The 17,034-nt window shown below is 40.4% G+C and overlaps 1 protein-coding gene across 1 annotated transcript in view; it reads right to left on the bottom strand.

The window, feature by feature from the left end:
- Positions 1-17,034, bottom strand: part of LOC104516082 (phosphatidylinositol 3,4,5-trisphosphate-dependent Rac exchanger 1 protein-like) — a gene marked incomplete at both ends in the record, with an annotated part of 82,681 nt that overhangs the window by 40,628 nt on the left and 25,019 nt on the right. Inside the window, 6 exon segments of the mRNA XM_010160291.1 lie at positions 2,540-2,687; positions 6,093-6,242; positions 7,193-7,308; positions 10,641-10,691; positions 10,693-10,757; positions 15,239-15,400. Coding sequence (XP_010158593.1) covers positions 2,540-2,687; positions 6,093-6,242; positions 7,193-7,308; positions 10,641-10,691; positions 10,693-10,757; positions 15,239-15,400 — 692 coding nt within the window.

The following is a 17,034-nucleotide window of genomic DNA, read 5'->3' as shown; positions in this document are numbered from 1 at the left end:
CAGGAGTGATCCTGCACACTCATTACTGAGAATACAAGACGCACACACCGTGGAGTACCCCATCACAGACATGCTGGCCAATGTTACGTACAGCTGCTATACATTTTTCCATTGAGTGTGATGGGTCTATGGAAGGTTTCAGCACTTAAAACAGTCGCCCAAAACTTGAGCAGAACACTGCTACCCTGTTAGTATTCCTGCTTCTCTTATTTTAAACTGTGTCCCTGGAGTTTATTTGGATTGTAAACGTAAGGCAGTCTTCTTAAAGTCTGAAACTGCAAGCTGAAAAAAGGAAAATAAGGCCACTCTCACAGCCCTGAAGCTCAGAACCATGGGGTGGTTTTCTTAAAAGCTTCTTTAAGACTTCTGTGGCATTTGATTCATAAGCAAAATCAGTAAACATTTTCTCTGAAGGCTTTATAAGCACTGAAAAGTGCATGATGCAGAAATATTCCAAGTTTTTTAGGCACATGCTGGAGTGTTGCTAAAAAAGCATCAGCTCAAAAAAGTGGACGGCAAAGTTTGATTTGTTTCCTCACCTTGTCCTAAGCAGTTCTCCAGCATAACAGAGAGTACCCTCACTCCCCAGGGCTAACATGCAAGTCAGGACACCATCTCCCAACTATACCTCTGAAATTAGGGGGCCTGGAACAGCTGTGTTTCTACTTAGGACAGACACAGGAAAATCCAACCTGTCCAGGCATGTGCAATCTGATCAGATGTGTTTGGAATCTCCTGAGGTTGATAGATCCTCTCTATTCCAAGCTCAACACAGTTTACTGCAGTGCTGAAAAGCAGCATGGCAAGGCTGTCGTTTACATATATTGGCTCCAACACACAGTTTTCCCGTTGTATCACCAGTCACATGCCTAAATGCCAGTACACCTCAGGAGTGCCTAGGAAAGTGGATTTGCACTCAAGCAAGTCAGTCGCTGAAGGTAAGTTCAATAAACAGCCTTACAAAAAATTGCATGTGATATTTCTGAAGACATTAAGATTAGTTCATGCTTCTTTTTTCTGCAAACACATTTATCTGTTGAATTATTAGATGCTATCTGATAACCAAAGGCCAAGGGAAAAATTATTTTTTGGTCCTTAGTGTTACTCTCAGCTGCATGTAGCAGAAAACCACTAAGTCCATCTCAGCACAGTTAATAGTGACTCCCTTAGGCAGGAATGTCTGAAAAAATAATAGGTCACAGCCAATATGCATTGTTCAGGGAAGCCCCAGGAATTATATGAAAAGTCTGTGAGTCATGAGTGGATTGTACTGACCGAGTTGCAGTCAGCTGAGTTGCACAGGACTGTACCAAGTGACAGTTGAAAAGACATCTGCAGAACATCAGCAGAAATAATGCTTTTGTCACATCAAGATACCTGTAGGTACCTCAGTCAGGGCTCAGTTACCCACTGGCAAAGTTAGGTCCTCCCTACTGGAACGTGAGGTGGCTGGGTGAGGGCAACGAGCAGGAGAGATTGGGAAGCATTTAAGAAAATAGATTATTTTAAAATAAAAATGAGTAGCAGGAAATCCCACGTGAGACTTCAGATTAAGCAAAACATTTGGGAATCCACAACAGACTCTTACGTATCAGCACTGGAGAAACATACATTTCTGATCTGGTACTTTCTGTTTCAGGGAAAATAGGAAATTCTGTATCATGCCTCCAAAAATCAGAGCTTAAAGGTTTCAGTTTGAATCCAGCACAATCAGGTATGGGTGGGTGGGGTTGGAGGGATGAGTGTGTGAAAGGCTGAGTGTGTGGAGGGATGAGTGGGTGGGTGTGTATATAATGAATGGATAATCTGCCTCTCAGAACCCTTTTTCTTCCCACAGCTGATAATTTCAATCATAAACAGCTGAGGCAGAAAAGTCTTCTCAGGTCAACTACTGTGTCTCCGTGTGCCACGCAGGACATTTCCTTGCAACAGCCTCAATCCTACCATATCTAATCTCTGATTTGATTTGCCCATGAGGTCTCTCTTCTCCTGCCTCACACGTTGTCATTTTTAACAATTATTTTATAATATCTAGCCTGCATGAAAGAGGTGTTTTCCTGCCAGTAAAGCCCTAAACTCCTAACAAATGCATGAGGTCTCCGGATGAACAACATTTCATTTGTGTCTGTTACACTAACAAACAGGAAACGTCTAAATTCAATCCTGAGACATGACAGTTCTGCTGGATTTAAACATCACCTGGTAAGCAGCATTTCCTTGTATACAAAAGAGGGTACAGGTTAGGCCACCAACAGCCATGAGCTTGTGGGAGTTAAGGTCCTTTTTCTTGCTCCTTTTGCTGATTTGAAACAGCTGTTATGAGTTACTGTACAACAGAATGAGCTGTCACTGTCCAGCCGGTGTATGGTGTAACACAGAAATCAATGATTAATTCTAATAAGTCACAACTGTAATGGGGGTTATGGCCTTTTCAATTAAGCTGCATCAAAGCACATCTGATCTGACCTCACAACGCCATACCCAGAGTCCATTCTTTTAATTGGTATGAAAGGGCCTTTTCAATTCAAATGACACTTACTTGCCAAGAAAGCACTTGGGAACAGTACTTAATTTTCTCCTCCTGTCTTTGATAAGGTTCACTTTCTTGCTCATCATCATTTGGTACAGCTTCTCTCCTTTTTCTGCAATCATGACATATGCGTCCCTCTCCATTCCCAGTTTCAAACCTGGAATACAGAGCAGAAATTCTTTCAGATCCTTAACATCAGATAAAATGTTTGCTCAAAGTCAAAAGCTGAGGCCAAACCGAAAGTGGTAAAAACACAAAAATTAACTGACTTATTTTCCAAACAAGTGGGAAATTAGGTCATATCTGAGTATAAAACTGTCATTGTTGAGTTTAGCACCAACCTGACGCTTGAAGCTTTTCTTCTCCATTTTAAAAAGCAGTTTTAAACTTATGGTTATGTCACAGCACACAAAGTAGAGTGGTTTACAGAACATGGAGAAGTTCCAAACAAAGCAAGATAAAACATATACCTTCTGAAACTGATTTCCTGTTGCAGTTTCACTTCTGACCCTGAAATAACTGCTGGCATAAGACTTGTTCAAGGCAGCTAAATGCGTGACAGAGTAGGTGACTTTTTGAGTGTTCTGTTACTTGAAGCCAAAAATACAGAACTGCTGAAATCAAATTCAAATCCTTAAATAAATCAAAACTAGACAGGAACATTATTTTCTCATACTTTCCTAATTACCCTATTTACTAATACTCCTAGGCTAAAAATACGGTTTGAATATCCTATTATCCAGTCAATGAAAGAAATCCTGAATGATTTGAGGAATGATAGATAATTGGATATAAAGAAAATTCCATGTTCACTTTGCATGAGTTTCCGCATAGCCCATGTTAACTTGCAAATTGCTACGGTCAGGAGGAAGATCTCCGAAAACAATAGCTGTCTGTGTTACAACTGTCGTCATAACTGGCATTTTCTGGCACTCTTCCCTTCAGATATGCAAATTGCCTCAGGAGGACAGCACATGAGCAAAGCTGTTTTGCTGCTGTAGATGTTTTGTCTCTTCTAGCCTGAACAGATCGTTTCGTTTTCTGGCTAAGTTATTCTAGAACTTGCAAATCTGGGCCACTCTGGAATGTGAAACAGAGGCAGAGACTTTAGACACCTTTAAGATTAGCTTGAAAACAGGCAGCCTGAATTGGTCCTGTACCTACATGCCTAATTTTTTTACAAAGATTGACATTAGGCAGAATTCAAGTGATCAGTGCAAGGCTAGAAAATGAAAACTGTACATTCTTTAGGAACAGCACTTCACCCTAACTGGACATAAATCCTGCCTCTTTATGGTATGATACTGAAATGAATTGAGTCTTCTGTGTCATCAGAGCTGCTTTCTAGCTTTTTGAAAATGCTTAATGCATTCTTTTAGAGGCTTGAAATGCACGTTCCAGAAATTAGACTTGCACAACATTTTGTCTGTCAAATACAGTATTGCTTTCATGTGTCCAATATCTGGCTAAAGGTTTTGGCTCCACAAATCCCCTGGCCTATTGCCGTTATTCTTCCATCCTCTTCTTTCCCCAACACTGTGATCCAATTTAACGCAAATGCTGACACGTGTAGCTGAGGCTAATTTGCAACGTGAACTTGTGATAGAAAACAGCCTGTGTAACAGTATACATGTTTCCTGCTGCTCTTACATCACTGAATTCCCCAGGCTCTGATGTAAATGGCAGACTGGAATGCACATTCTACCCAACTCATCTTACAGAACTGGGAATCTCACCAAGCTTTCTAATCCAAACACTGATATCTCTGTGACTTCCCAAGTACTCTGATCCAAAGGAGATTTTCCAATAAGGCCTGGAATGTCTGCCAGAATATCTATGCTTATCCTGAGTGCCTGTCATCAGCTGCCACATCATAAAACTGTAAGACAAAAAAGCATCAGGAAGAAAACCCCATTCTTAGTAGCCAATGCTGCACAGAAAAGTTTGACAAACTTTCTGTTAAGGAATAGTTCTTCTTTCCTATTACTTATTTCAGCCTCCTACCTATATGCTCAAGCTCCCCGTTTAGATATGATCTGTTTTTCTAGTCCTGTCTTTTTACTTCTTATTGAACCTTCTCTCTCCTCACACGTTGTACCTGATGCACAGGAAATTCCACAGAGCACCAGTGACCTCAGAAAGCGAAAAATACCTATGAAATGGAGACTCCCTGAATCTTGTAGAGATATGATTTAGCACTCTGAGGGTAAAAGAGCCAAGAAATGTATTTTATTAAAAAAAAAAAAATATCATGTAGAAGATCAGGATCCTTACAGTAGAGTGGGATGCAGAACTGACCAATGAGCACAGATCACCAGCTCTGAATGGCAAAACACTTCTTATTTAAAAAAAAAAACAAAAACAAAACCACAAAACAAAAAAAAAAAGAGCACAACTGATTCTCTCTGCTGCCTTCAGGTAGTTCTTTTGAATTTACACCACGCCATATCTATATTTTGAAGAATATCATTTGAATACCTTTTCTATTATCAAAAGGGGTATTGGGGTTCATACGTGACAAGTGCTACGGTAACAAATAACACTGCAATGTGCATTGTGTTTAGTGGATCAGATGCGTTGTAACATAAAAACCAAGGGCATTAAAGAATTTAGACTCTGCTTTCATTAAACTTCAGTGACAGATCTGTAGCTTTCTTAAAATACTTTAAAAATCTAAAGCTTATCAAGTACAAGTTCTGAACACACACTACCAAAAACAGGTTTCAGGGTGGCCTCTTTCAATATTAGCGTAGACGAGCAACTACATCTTTACTGGAGATGCAGAGAGGGGAACCGCTTCTAAAAGTCAGGCACAGAATGTTTTTAAAAAGTGTCATTTCCACTGGAAATGAGCTATTACTTCTGCCATTGAGCAAACAGGGAAGCAGGTTCACTTGTGAAAGAAGTTCTGACTTTTAAAGCAACTCAGAACTTTTACTGCCCACCCTGATTCATGGCTTTATGAGCTTGCTGCAATTGCACATCATTTCAAAATAAGCTCAGATTTTGCTTCATTCCAGAAGAAAAGATAAAAGTGACAAGCATCTGGATACACCGGTCACTGTTCTCAGTTTAAGTGTAATATTTCTAGAGTTTTTCTCCATGAACTGTTTAGTTTGTTTCAAGATTCTGGAGGCTGAGTTTGTGAGAACAAGTTTGTGCCCTTGCCTATGGAATAAGGCTAAACGCTGGATTTTCTTCTTTCCTTTTACTGATAAATACAAATACAGTTTTATCTTATTTACCAAAAAAGACCAAAAAATTGAATTGATTAAATGTAATTTTTTTACAGTAATTTAACGCATCCAAGAAACTGACTCTGGCAAATAGAAATATTTGATAAATCAGTGACAGAAGTCCATAAAACCCCCAAGGTATACATTCAGAAACATTTGCTTTCAATCACTTGATTTTCTTTGTCATTAAGGGATCAATTTTAATTCTGCCCATGGAGGAAAAAGTGCAACCTCTTCTTTTTCTCTCCAACAGATACACATGCACATACATTTCTCCTTTGTACACAAGTTCGTTCAATGCATTAGAACATCCATGATCCACTTACTCTCTCTCTGCTCCCTTTCCTTGATTATAGCATCCAACCATTTCTGTTTGTCCTCTGCAGTCTTGGCCATACACACAAACCACTTGTTTTTGGCTGTGTTGTGTATCTTCCAGCCATTTGTCACAGTGTAGCCGTTGCTGTGGTAATCTGCTGTGAAAACCCAAAGCACAATGCACAGTGAACAGAAAGCCTGCTACTTCAATCAAATCACTGTGGGACCCCTTAACTAAAATCTTCTTCTCTGAAGAGCCTGATTTCTGGAGGTGTTCCTCAGGCATCAGTCTTACTGGCTGACCATGTGACTGGTTGTTACTGACCCCGCTGGAAGTACAAATATTAACAGAAGGATCAATGGCTAGGTTGTTCAACTGACTGAATGCTTTGGTCCTAAGAGCGACACTTTGTAACTTCCCCTCAGAAGAATTAAAATACTTTAAACACATTGACACCAGTGAAAAAGTCTATGATGTTTGTTCAGGTTATTTGTTCTAAACTTTCTGGGGACACGCTACCTTCTTGCACTCTTTGTCCACAGGACATGGGAGCTCTTCGATGTCAACTGTGTAAAGGGCATAATATTAATTCCTGACTCATTACAATAGAACCAGGGGCTGGTGTGGCCTTTGCAGATGAAATCAGAAACCCAAGCCATCTTCCTGCCTGTGTCAGAACACAAGAACTGTAACACAGCTGCATTCCCATATTTTGATCATGGCCACATTCCATGCTACTGATTTGATGCTAAGATTAATATTTGGTAGTATGCTAAATGAGAGGATGATCCAGAAGTTCTGTTATTATAGCTGTAATGGCTTAAGACATGAGAAAAGAAAAGATAGGAAAAAGAGAAAGTATCTTTTACTGAATTAACTTGGATTAGGAGAAAAAATAGACAAGCTTTGGGGTACACAAACAATTCCGAAGGTCATTTCAGACTGAAGTTGGTATATAAGTATGTAAGTTGGTAAAATAGCAAAGGCCTCAGAAGTTACACAGCTTACTTAAGATTTCATTGAAGGAGATGGACGAGTACTTTTGTACCAACTTCCAACATAAGATCTGGACTTGCTGTGTTGTTAAGTCAGTATTTGGTCTCTTACCTGTTCCATCTTCCACGTTCTCCACCTCCATGACTTCTGTATTTATTCGGCCCCTGAAGATATACAGGGACCCGTTGATTGACTTTGTCCGTTTAGATGCTTTTTTCCCAGTAACCCTGTAATTAGGAGTTAGACTGTTAGCCACATATAAGCAAACAGTGCAACATACATATGCATAAATCAGTCTGGGATATGACTATTAAAATGAATCTCAATATAGGGTTTTGTGGTCATGACCATGTCTCTGATTCTAAATAATTTGAATACTCAATCAGCTCACAACGATAAGCGTACAACAGTGTCAGTAGAGCGATAAAGAGCTTATTTTGCAAGATTATGTGAAGATTAGGATGCCTTCAAGATTGACATTCTTGACAACACACTGATTGAGATGCCAGTACACTGAACTGCACATGGCTTTGGGATGAAGGCTGCGTTGTCACCTGACACAATGTTACATTTGCCTCCTTCGTTCGCCTAAAGCTTTGACAAATTTGCATAAATTTGTGTACCAAGTTTCAAGTACAAAATGAAAGCTATGAAAAGGCCAGTGTCACACAGTCTGTGTACACGTTAAATATTATTGGTTGCTGCATTTGTGAAGGTGCTACTGTGGTGATTTTGCACCAAAGTTTACATCCTTATCCATAAGCTTTATATTGTCTCTGTTGAAGTGTCTTATGAAAATTTCAGGAAAACACTTTCCATTGCTAAGTTATGTTCTGATTTTTGTGTCTAGAATAGGTTCAAAACTATCCAGCTGACACCTGCTGAGCTTTAATATCCAAGAACAACCCTGCTCTGTGAACCAGAACACAACTGGTCAAATGATCATCATTTGAGATGGCAGGTGTCCAAACTGTGCCGTGAAGGGATGGCTGTGGCAACGTGCCAGGAGCTCAGAAGATTCAAAGAATGTTGCAATAAGGAGCAGCCAGGGAGAAAATTTCTGTCAAAGTGAAATATCTATGATAAAATTTTTCCTTTTGCAACTAGCTTCAGTGACAAATACACCTTTAGTGATGGTCACATATTTACATCCAATTAGACTGACCAGACTGAGATCTTGGAGGTATTACATCATTTCCTACAGACAAATGTTTGAGTCCAAAGAAAAACTGTCCTGGCAGCCTTAGTTAAACCTTTTAAATGCTCAGCCCATTTCCCCACATGAAACATATTGTTCCTTACATAAGGATTCAATTTAAACAGCAGTGTGATCCTGCTAAAAACACAAAACAATATTGAGCCCTGAAAATCTATGTCATCAGTTTGTTGGACTTCCCTAAGCTTCTGCAGAAGATGCGATTGCAGTCCTAGATCTAGAAATCACAGATCTAATTCTGATTCTAAACACACCTTAAATTGGTCTCAACAATGCTACTCCTGATTTATGCTATTGTGAAAAGATACGATGCCCAAGTTCCAGTGCCTGCACCGTTGACTACTTATCAAAGATGGAGGCCCGAATTCTGATTGCACTTTTCAATCAAGAAAAACTCTGGTGATTTCTACAAGATATGCATAGTACAAATGAGATGAGAACCAAGTCATTCCTTTTCAAATTAGGAACAGACACAGGCAGGTTTGAGGGTTTGTGCTTTTTTTCGTTGGTGTGTGTTTGTTTTTCAAAATCTGTGTCCCGCTAACATGTCAGTTGTTTGTCAAGCAGCTGGCCAAGTGATCAAACCAGCACAATTGGATAGACATTCAGTTCCATACTAGACTAATTATAAATAGCAACTAGACAGGAGAAATATCCAAAATTAAAGTCACCCAGCAATCCCTAAATATATCTTTTACATTAGGCAACTCCCAGCAGACTTAATAAAATATTCTACTTTTTAATGGAAATCAGATCCTGGACATTTCATCAGTTCAAGCTACATTATTAGACAAAGATAAACAATATCGATCCTTTGGGAAAATCAGAGTGTTACAGCAGCCTCCTCCAGAATCAAGCCAAACTACAGAGTAGCTCAATAATATCTCTCGTAGAAAAACAGAGCATTGCTTAAAAGGCAGAAGAACATTTTGTTTTCTAAATCTTTGTATTCCAGGAAAAATGCCTGGACAGCGCAGGAGGGGCTAGGCTAACCTGAACTACAAACAGGACTAAAAAACCAGTTTCTAAGAGCTCTGAAGAAGAAAAAATTAGATCTCAAATTGGTTTAGGGGGTTTTGTAGTAAGTAATAATTTTCTGTTAGAAGACACAAAAATTTCGGCATTCTGTTTCATATGGAAGTATGGATTTTGACAGATTTGATAAAGTGTCAAAATGAAATGTTTCATATTTTTGCTTCATTTCAGCAGTCAGAATGCTTCAGTCAGATATTATTAGAAACTGTATAAGATTAAATTATGTAATTTTTTCCTTTTAATTTAAGTTTGTTACATTCTAAGAACATTCTAGAACAAATAATTTGTATTTGTTGTATAGTATCAGCATTATACACACAAAAAGTCTGAACATTACTGAAATTATTCTTTCCCAGCTTAATGGTTCCAAAATATCCACTTAAGAAAAAACTGGGAGATAAAACCCGAATTTTGAGATATGAGAACTTTTTTTGGAGAGAACACTCTTTTTGTGAATTTCTAATTGAGCTGGTCATTCTACTTGGCCATCACCAGTAAACAAGTATAAGGTGAAGAAGGGAGAGGATATTACAGGAAAGGGAGTAGGAGTAGAATCTGGAGTGTATGAACGCATTGTAAACTCAGAAGAGACCAAGACATGAGAATGGGACTGGATGTATGAAAGTGAAAAGCTTGAGAACTGAAATACAGGATAATTGCTGTAGAAGCATATTGCCCTTCACATTGCCAAAGCTATTTTAACAGTAAGCAGTAGGTGTTAATAACATTTAAGTTTCTTGAGGTGAATGATGCAAAAATTGTTACTAGGATAAGACAGACAACGCACAGGACACATGGGCTGCAAATGCTGAACAGCAACTTGCTAATCTTCTCTTCCTCACTCCTCTGTGCCCTGCATCTATTTAATGTTTTCTTAGTCTTCCACTTTACCCTTTTTTGGCTTCATATCACTTTTCACGTCACCCTCGTCTGCATGGAATAACCTCACAATGAAAGTTGGCAAGGCCATTTCTTCACTCCTGGAGACCCATCTGCTCTGGGAAGCTTTCCAGCTGCGAGAGCTCACTCTGTGTTTTTTCTGTGCTGCATCAACTTCTGTCTTTGGATTGCGCACTTCTCAGGGTGTGGACCCCATTACTGTCTGGCATATTTATCCTACCAGACTACATGAGAAAGAAGTCGCTGGATAAGTAATAGCAATAGTCAAGAACGGAGGAAAGTCATGCCTGTGACTCAGCTCTACAGAGCACCAGGGAATACAGTGAGTGATCATTATCTGATCACTCCTTCTACTTACAAAACTTCTGAATGGTCTCACCACCAAATCGTAAAGACAGAGGGACTCACCTGGATTTCCTTTTGCAATAGACCAGTAGATTATCAAACAGAAAGAACATTTGCTGAGATTTTTAACAAAGTCCCTTGGAGCAAAAGCTGTGTGCAGATGTCTGTCAGATTTGACCCCTGAAACATAGAAAAGATATATTGTTTATTTTTAACTTTTTGTGTGCATGTGCGATGAAGAATTTTTACTAAAACACTGTCATTTTATCTGCATGTCATTATACTGTGAAATAACTGCTGCACTCATAAGGAGGAAGCCCACAATTTCTTAATATGCCTAAACACATCATGTTTTCTCTGGATTACAAATATTTTTTTGGAGTCCTCATACACTACACTAAACCTTCCTTATTAAACTCCAGAGACTATTTCCTGAAGACATCTTTCACTCTCAAAGCAGCTGTATTATGAATCTCTCAAGGCCATTAGTTCTCCCTTCATACCCTGACCTATCAATGCAAATATCACAAGCGATGGCTTTAGGAACGCTTTATAAAAGAATAATGGTATATCCGTAACGCTGTAGCTCTGATAATGACATACATCACGATTAACCATCTCTCTGCAAAATCATCTCAGTGGTGCTATGGCTCTCCAACTCTTTTGAAGAAGCACACACAGGTGCCCTCGGTACTGGAGTTCTCATAAACACAAGCAAGTTAGAAACACAGCCGTGAAAATCAGAGGTTGGGTCAGGCACACTGTGCTAGCTGTTGCGTGCAAGCCAGTACATGCACTAGACAGCCCCAGAGACAACTGAGCTTGGTGCTCAAGACACTTCAGCTTATGAGGATGCCCAGAAGCTGAAAACTACAGTAGATCACACTAAGCCATTCATTCCCCAAACTGTTACTCAGAGTATTCCTACGAAAAGCAATCGTACAGTCCTTTAAATGGGGCCCTTTTAAAGGCTGCCAAGTATGCAGCACCAATTTGTGTGTTCCAAAAACGTGTTTCTATACATTCTGGATGGAATGATGCACAAAGTAGCTAGATGCAAGAGTTCCATCTGCTGTCCTGATATGTTTTTATTGTCTTATTAATCATTCCATAGAAAGAGTCAATACATGTCCAGAAATGTTAGTCTGAAATGACCTGTTACCATCTGCAGGAGAAATCACTGCATCGCAGGCAAAGGCCGCACATGCACAAATAGGAACAGAAACCAACTGGCTGTACAAAGACGAAAGTTTGCTTCTCATGTGGTTTGCCCATGGAGAAATCAAGGCTTCCGAGCACCTCATTCTCCAGAAGATACCCAGAGACAGCAAAAGCAATAAGCACAATCAGTAACTGGAGTCAAACTTTTACTTACACAGGAATCACTGGGTAAAATTATCTGACCTATTTTGTGCAGGAAGTGAAAGTAAATGATTGCTATGTTTGCTTCTCAACCTACAATCTTTATTTTTCCATCAGACCCATCATGATGATATCTAAATGCTGTTGATGCATTTCCTGTTTGCTGTTGACCTAGCTACTTCCCATTTGCACCGATTTGAGAGGTTTTTTAACAGTAAGAAACAGAGTAAGAATACTTATTTGGTGTTTTCAGAGACAACACAGGATTTCTCACCTTTCTAAGGGGGACTAAGCTTCAGGGAAAGAAAAAAAAAAAGAAAAAGAAAACATCATAGCTGGTGGAATTGCAAATTACAGCCAATTAAAAAATGTCTGATCTGCCTAAGCACTAACATGTCTCTTACAACTCATGCTGTTCTGTGGGGGGGTTTTGCTCCCCTATGCATTTCAGACTGAGAGAATCTGGGGATATGTTGCAGTTGCTCAGCAGAAATAATTCACAAGGACTCATGGGAAGCAGCTCTCCCCACAGTAAAACCAGTACAGTATTAATAGAAACAGCATATTAACTTGGTCTTCACTAAGCAGACAAAAACACTGATAGCCTTCTCATGCATCCCCTACTTCCCTTTCTCCTCTTCTTAAACTAATCTTTGTTTCCCAGAAGGATTAACCAGAATTAAATTGACCTGCCCGAGACTAATCCGCAACATATATCTACATGGATTCTGTGCATTCCAAAAGAATGAATCTGAGTAGAGCTCATCTTGATGAGCAGAGCTCTGATTAAGTGCAGGCCTTCAACGGCTTCCCGTGCTCGGCCTAATTTAACATGTCCCCTCATCATAATCTGTCTCAGAAAGAGACTGGCAGGGTGATGCCAGTACATGCTCAGTCTATGACAGTGGTGTTAGAGGTAAATGAAGATTGGTAGGGGAAGATGCTGAAGAAAACATGTTGAATTGAGGAATATGCTCTAAAAAACACTACTGCTCTTAGTGAAGTTATTGACGACTCTTAAGAGCAAGAAGAGACACTGCAGAACCAAAATGATGTTGCCTTGTTCTTCATGTTGGAAATATTGAGGGTGGCACTGATGGCAACATGATGAAGAACAGACCAGGGAGGTGATCCATTAGGATGGATGGAAGAAGTGCAACCAGTGAAACTGCTGGTTTGGTTAAAAAAAAAACATTAGAAAAGGTGGAGCCTGTTCCAAATTATGTGAACAAATTAATGCCAAACTTCATGCTGGGCTGCTCGCACATTCCATAGACTCAGGCTACATCCCTTGTAACTGTAAAATTCTTGGTCAAAAGGAAGCTGATCTTCACTTCTTTTTGACAATTTGGAAGCCTTGGATTAGAACAGTTGGAAGCCACAGGCCTTGTCGAAGTAGCATGTATGGCATACAACTGTATACACAGGGAACCAGTGTTTCAGAATCCATATCCATGCTAATGAGAAAGGGAAATTTTCTATTTCATAGGAGAGATTGCCATCAGACAAACTAAGAGTAGGCATAAATTTGCCTTACAGACCTTGTCCTACAGTCAGCTCTGTGGCTAAAATCACTGCATTGTTAAGCTAAAACTTTATTTAATTCAGCAACTGCAGTTTTCCATAGACAGGTTAGGAGCCCTTCACATGAGGAATACACTGTGAAATACATCTGAAAACTAAACCCAGTTATTTACCAACATAGCACTATTCTCTAGAGTAATAATTTACAAGACCCCTAGAACTGTAGAAACCCAAGACAGGAAATTATCAATGTGTTTCAAACTTCTTTACATGTACAGAAGAAAAAATGCCATTATGTTGAGCACTACCATGTATCTGTGCTGCATAAAGCTAGTTTTCCTCCTTTTAATAGACCACTAGAATAATTTAGAAATGTTCTCCAGCTCACTGGGAGGGAAAAATCACTTCTTCCTTTTTGAAATTTTGAGTTGAGTGACCTAGGTCACTTTGTTACAAAACATCATATATAAACAGATCTGAAAGGGTTTTCAGCCCCAGAATGTTGCTGTAGATAAGATAAACCCTAAAAAAAAAAGGAATAAGTTTGGACACCACTTCATTTATGGCATCATGGACACTTTTATAGTCATGCTTCAGGCTCCAGAGTTCAAACCATGCCTCTTGCCTACATGAGCTGTGAGTTGCATTGACTCTGAAATGGTTTAACTGTGTCTAGAAGTCTTGCTATGTAGAACATTGTATTACTCTGTTTGTCGAGCTTGCTATCCAAAAAATACACAGCTGGATATCTGGGTTGTTCTCATGTCTTTAGCTGGATGCCAAGAACATCCTTCAGGGAAAAAATGAGCAAGGTTTAAAACATACACGAAAGATAAAAAACAACCCAAAAGAGAGTCATGGAGAGGACCCAAGAGTCCGAACATGAGGAAGTTTACATGACCTCTAACAAGATGTCCTCAGCTAAGAAATCTTCAGCTGGCAGTGATCAGCCTCGACATTTTAAATGTCAGTCTCGCTGAATGCCGACACCATTCTCTCCATGAGGCCATTTAACACCACTGCCTCCCTACAGTGTACCTCCCAGAGGCTTCCAACTCCCCTGATTCAAGGACCTCAGCTGTCGTCATCACAAGATAAGCTGTCAACCCTCTGCACACCACCCTGACTTCCCACTGTTTCTACTGAGTGGCTCTTTTTCCAGATTGCCTCTTCCCCTAAGCTTCACATTCTAGTTTTCTACCTCTTATTTTTCTCCCTTCCATAGTAAATGCTTCTACCTACACCAATCCACCTACTGATAAACACATCACTGGAAACACATCCATGAGTAACTTAACTGGAACAAACACAAATATACCAGTTGTTTTTTAGTCTAATACTTACTAATCTACGTTTTATACAGGAAGTCTGTATGAAGCTAAGTGAGCTAATTTTCAAAGCTCATGGAAAAAAATAACAGCTTGTATGAATGGAAACAGAAACTTCTGTTATTTAGATCAATCCTGATTTCATCTATCTAGACCTATTTGTCTTTCAAATGAGATATGCCCATTTGAAATTTCAGTCCATTCTGGCTCTAACACCTTTCTTTCTTTCATAATCCGTTTGTTATGCGACAATTTTGCAGTGGCCTGCACATGCAAAATAAACACTAAATCCTAAACTCATCAGAGTGATGCTGCCCACACCTTCAAGAGCACTTACACATCATGTAAGAAACAGAAATCCCTGTACACAGGATGAGTCACTAAACTTCAGCCTATTAAACTGCGCAGCGAACTGCCTCGAGGGAGCTTGCTAGTCCTACATCATACCTCCCATCCTTCAATGTGGGACTGCAACTGTTCAAGGGCTTCCAGTTTCTCCATCTGTCTCTTGGTCTCGTTGATATTGGTGCAGACTGTCTTCATTGCCTGCAGTGCGTTCTGGACAGCTGGGTGATCAGGATGCTTAGAGGGAGTCCTCTTAGCTAATTCCTTAAAAAAAAAAAAAAAAAAGGAAAGAAAGAAAACACACAATATAAACGTAGAAGTGGCTCATGAAAATGCACAAGCATTAGTGTGCAACCACACAGGAAAATGCCAGAACCACTGCAAAACTAAAGAGAGGTTTTAGGCATGTTACTGCAGATACTGTTCTCTGTTCTTTATCTGTGCAGGTTTGCTAATTTATAATGAATGCTGCTAAATAAATGAAGCAATCACTTATGTTAAATATGCCAAATAAGAGAGTTCAAGCCAAATAATGTTTTGCTGTGTCACATATGTTTGCTTCTAGTGTGAAACAAGGCCAAATAAAAGATTACAAAAAAACCCCACGCTGTCCACTTCAAAGGCATGTGATGGACTGTTGACCTAGCTGTGGTCTAGATGTTATACCAGCCCAAATGATGTGCATCCAGTATTTCAGTGATGATGGATCAGGCCCTTTGATCGGATAAAAATTCTGCTCATAAAAGGTGCTATCAGGAACCACTAGAGCTATGGAAGCAGAGCTTTCCATGAATTATGCTCTGCTGTATACCCCACCCACTGTACTTAGAGAAATGATCCCACCCCACAGGAAGCTTTAGGACCTGTGTTGTTTAGCACACATCAGTTTTACCTATAGCAGGACTGCCATCATGAGAAGCCCCTCTTTTTCCACTGACCAAAGAGGGGTTCCAGTGACACGCCCTCCTAATGCAGACACCTCAGTGCACTGGTGTCTGTACCTAGGTGCTGGTGAGGGGCTGCCCTGTGCTGGTTCCAGCCAGATCCACAACAGGCCTCCAGCAGGACCTGGCTGAGCCCAGGAGAAGCTTGTGGTACCTCTATGAAAATGTGTTTAAGAAAGGACAAAACACAACAGGATAGATTAAAAAACATGTGAGAAGCAGCCCTGTGAGCACCAGGCCCTGAGAGGAAGACAGGCACAAGGGGCTCCAGGTACCAGAGCAGAGATTTCCCTGCAGCTCCTGGAGAGACCAGGCATCTCCCTGCAGCCAGTGGTGAGGACCACGATGGAGCAGATACCCACATGGCAGCCTGCTGAGGTCCCCACACCCCAACAGGTGGATATTCCCTAAAGGAACTGTGGGAAGTGGAACGCCCCTGTGGGAGCAGGTTCTCCTGACAGGAACTGCAGCCCAGAGAGGACCCATGCAGGACCAGGAGTATCCTGAAGAACAGCCCCAGGAGGGCTCACACTGGAGTACAGAAGTGTGCAGATGAAGGAGCAGCCAAGGGGAAGTGTTACATCCTGACTGCAATCCCCCATTCCCTCTGCACCGGTCAAGGCTCAGGAAAAAGTAGGGGAGTTGGGAATGCAAGAGTACAGTTGAGCCTGGGGAAAAGAGTGGGGACTGGGGGAAGGTGGTTTTGTTTCTCACCATCCAACTGTATCTTAATTGGCAATAAATTGAGTCAAGTCTGTTTTGCCTGTGATGGTAATTTGTAAGTGATCTCCTGTCTTTATCTTGATGCCTGAGCATCTTTTCATCTTACTTTCTCCTCCCCCCCCATCAAATCCAGAGAGTGAGAGAGTGTCTGGGCGGGCAGGCGACCAGCAGCCAGCCAAGGACAAACCAACACATGTGGATAAGTGCCTACAGACCTCTGCGTGATGAGTC

This window comes from Eurypyga helias, unplaced genomic scaffold (genome assembly GCF_000690775.1).
Source record: "Eurypyga helias isolate BGI_N326 unplaced genomic scaffold, ASM69077v1 scaffold17591, whole genome shotgun sequence".
Taxonomy (NCBI): domain Eukaryota; kingdom Metazoa; phylum Chordata; class Aves; order Eurypygiformes; family Eurypygidae; genus Eurypyga; species Eurypyga helias.
This window is presented reverse-complemented; position numbering and strand designations above follow the sequence as displayed.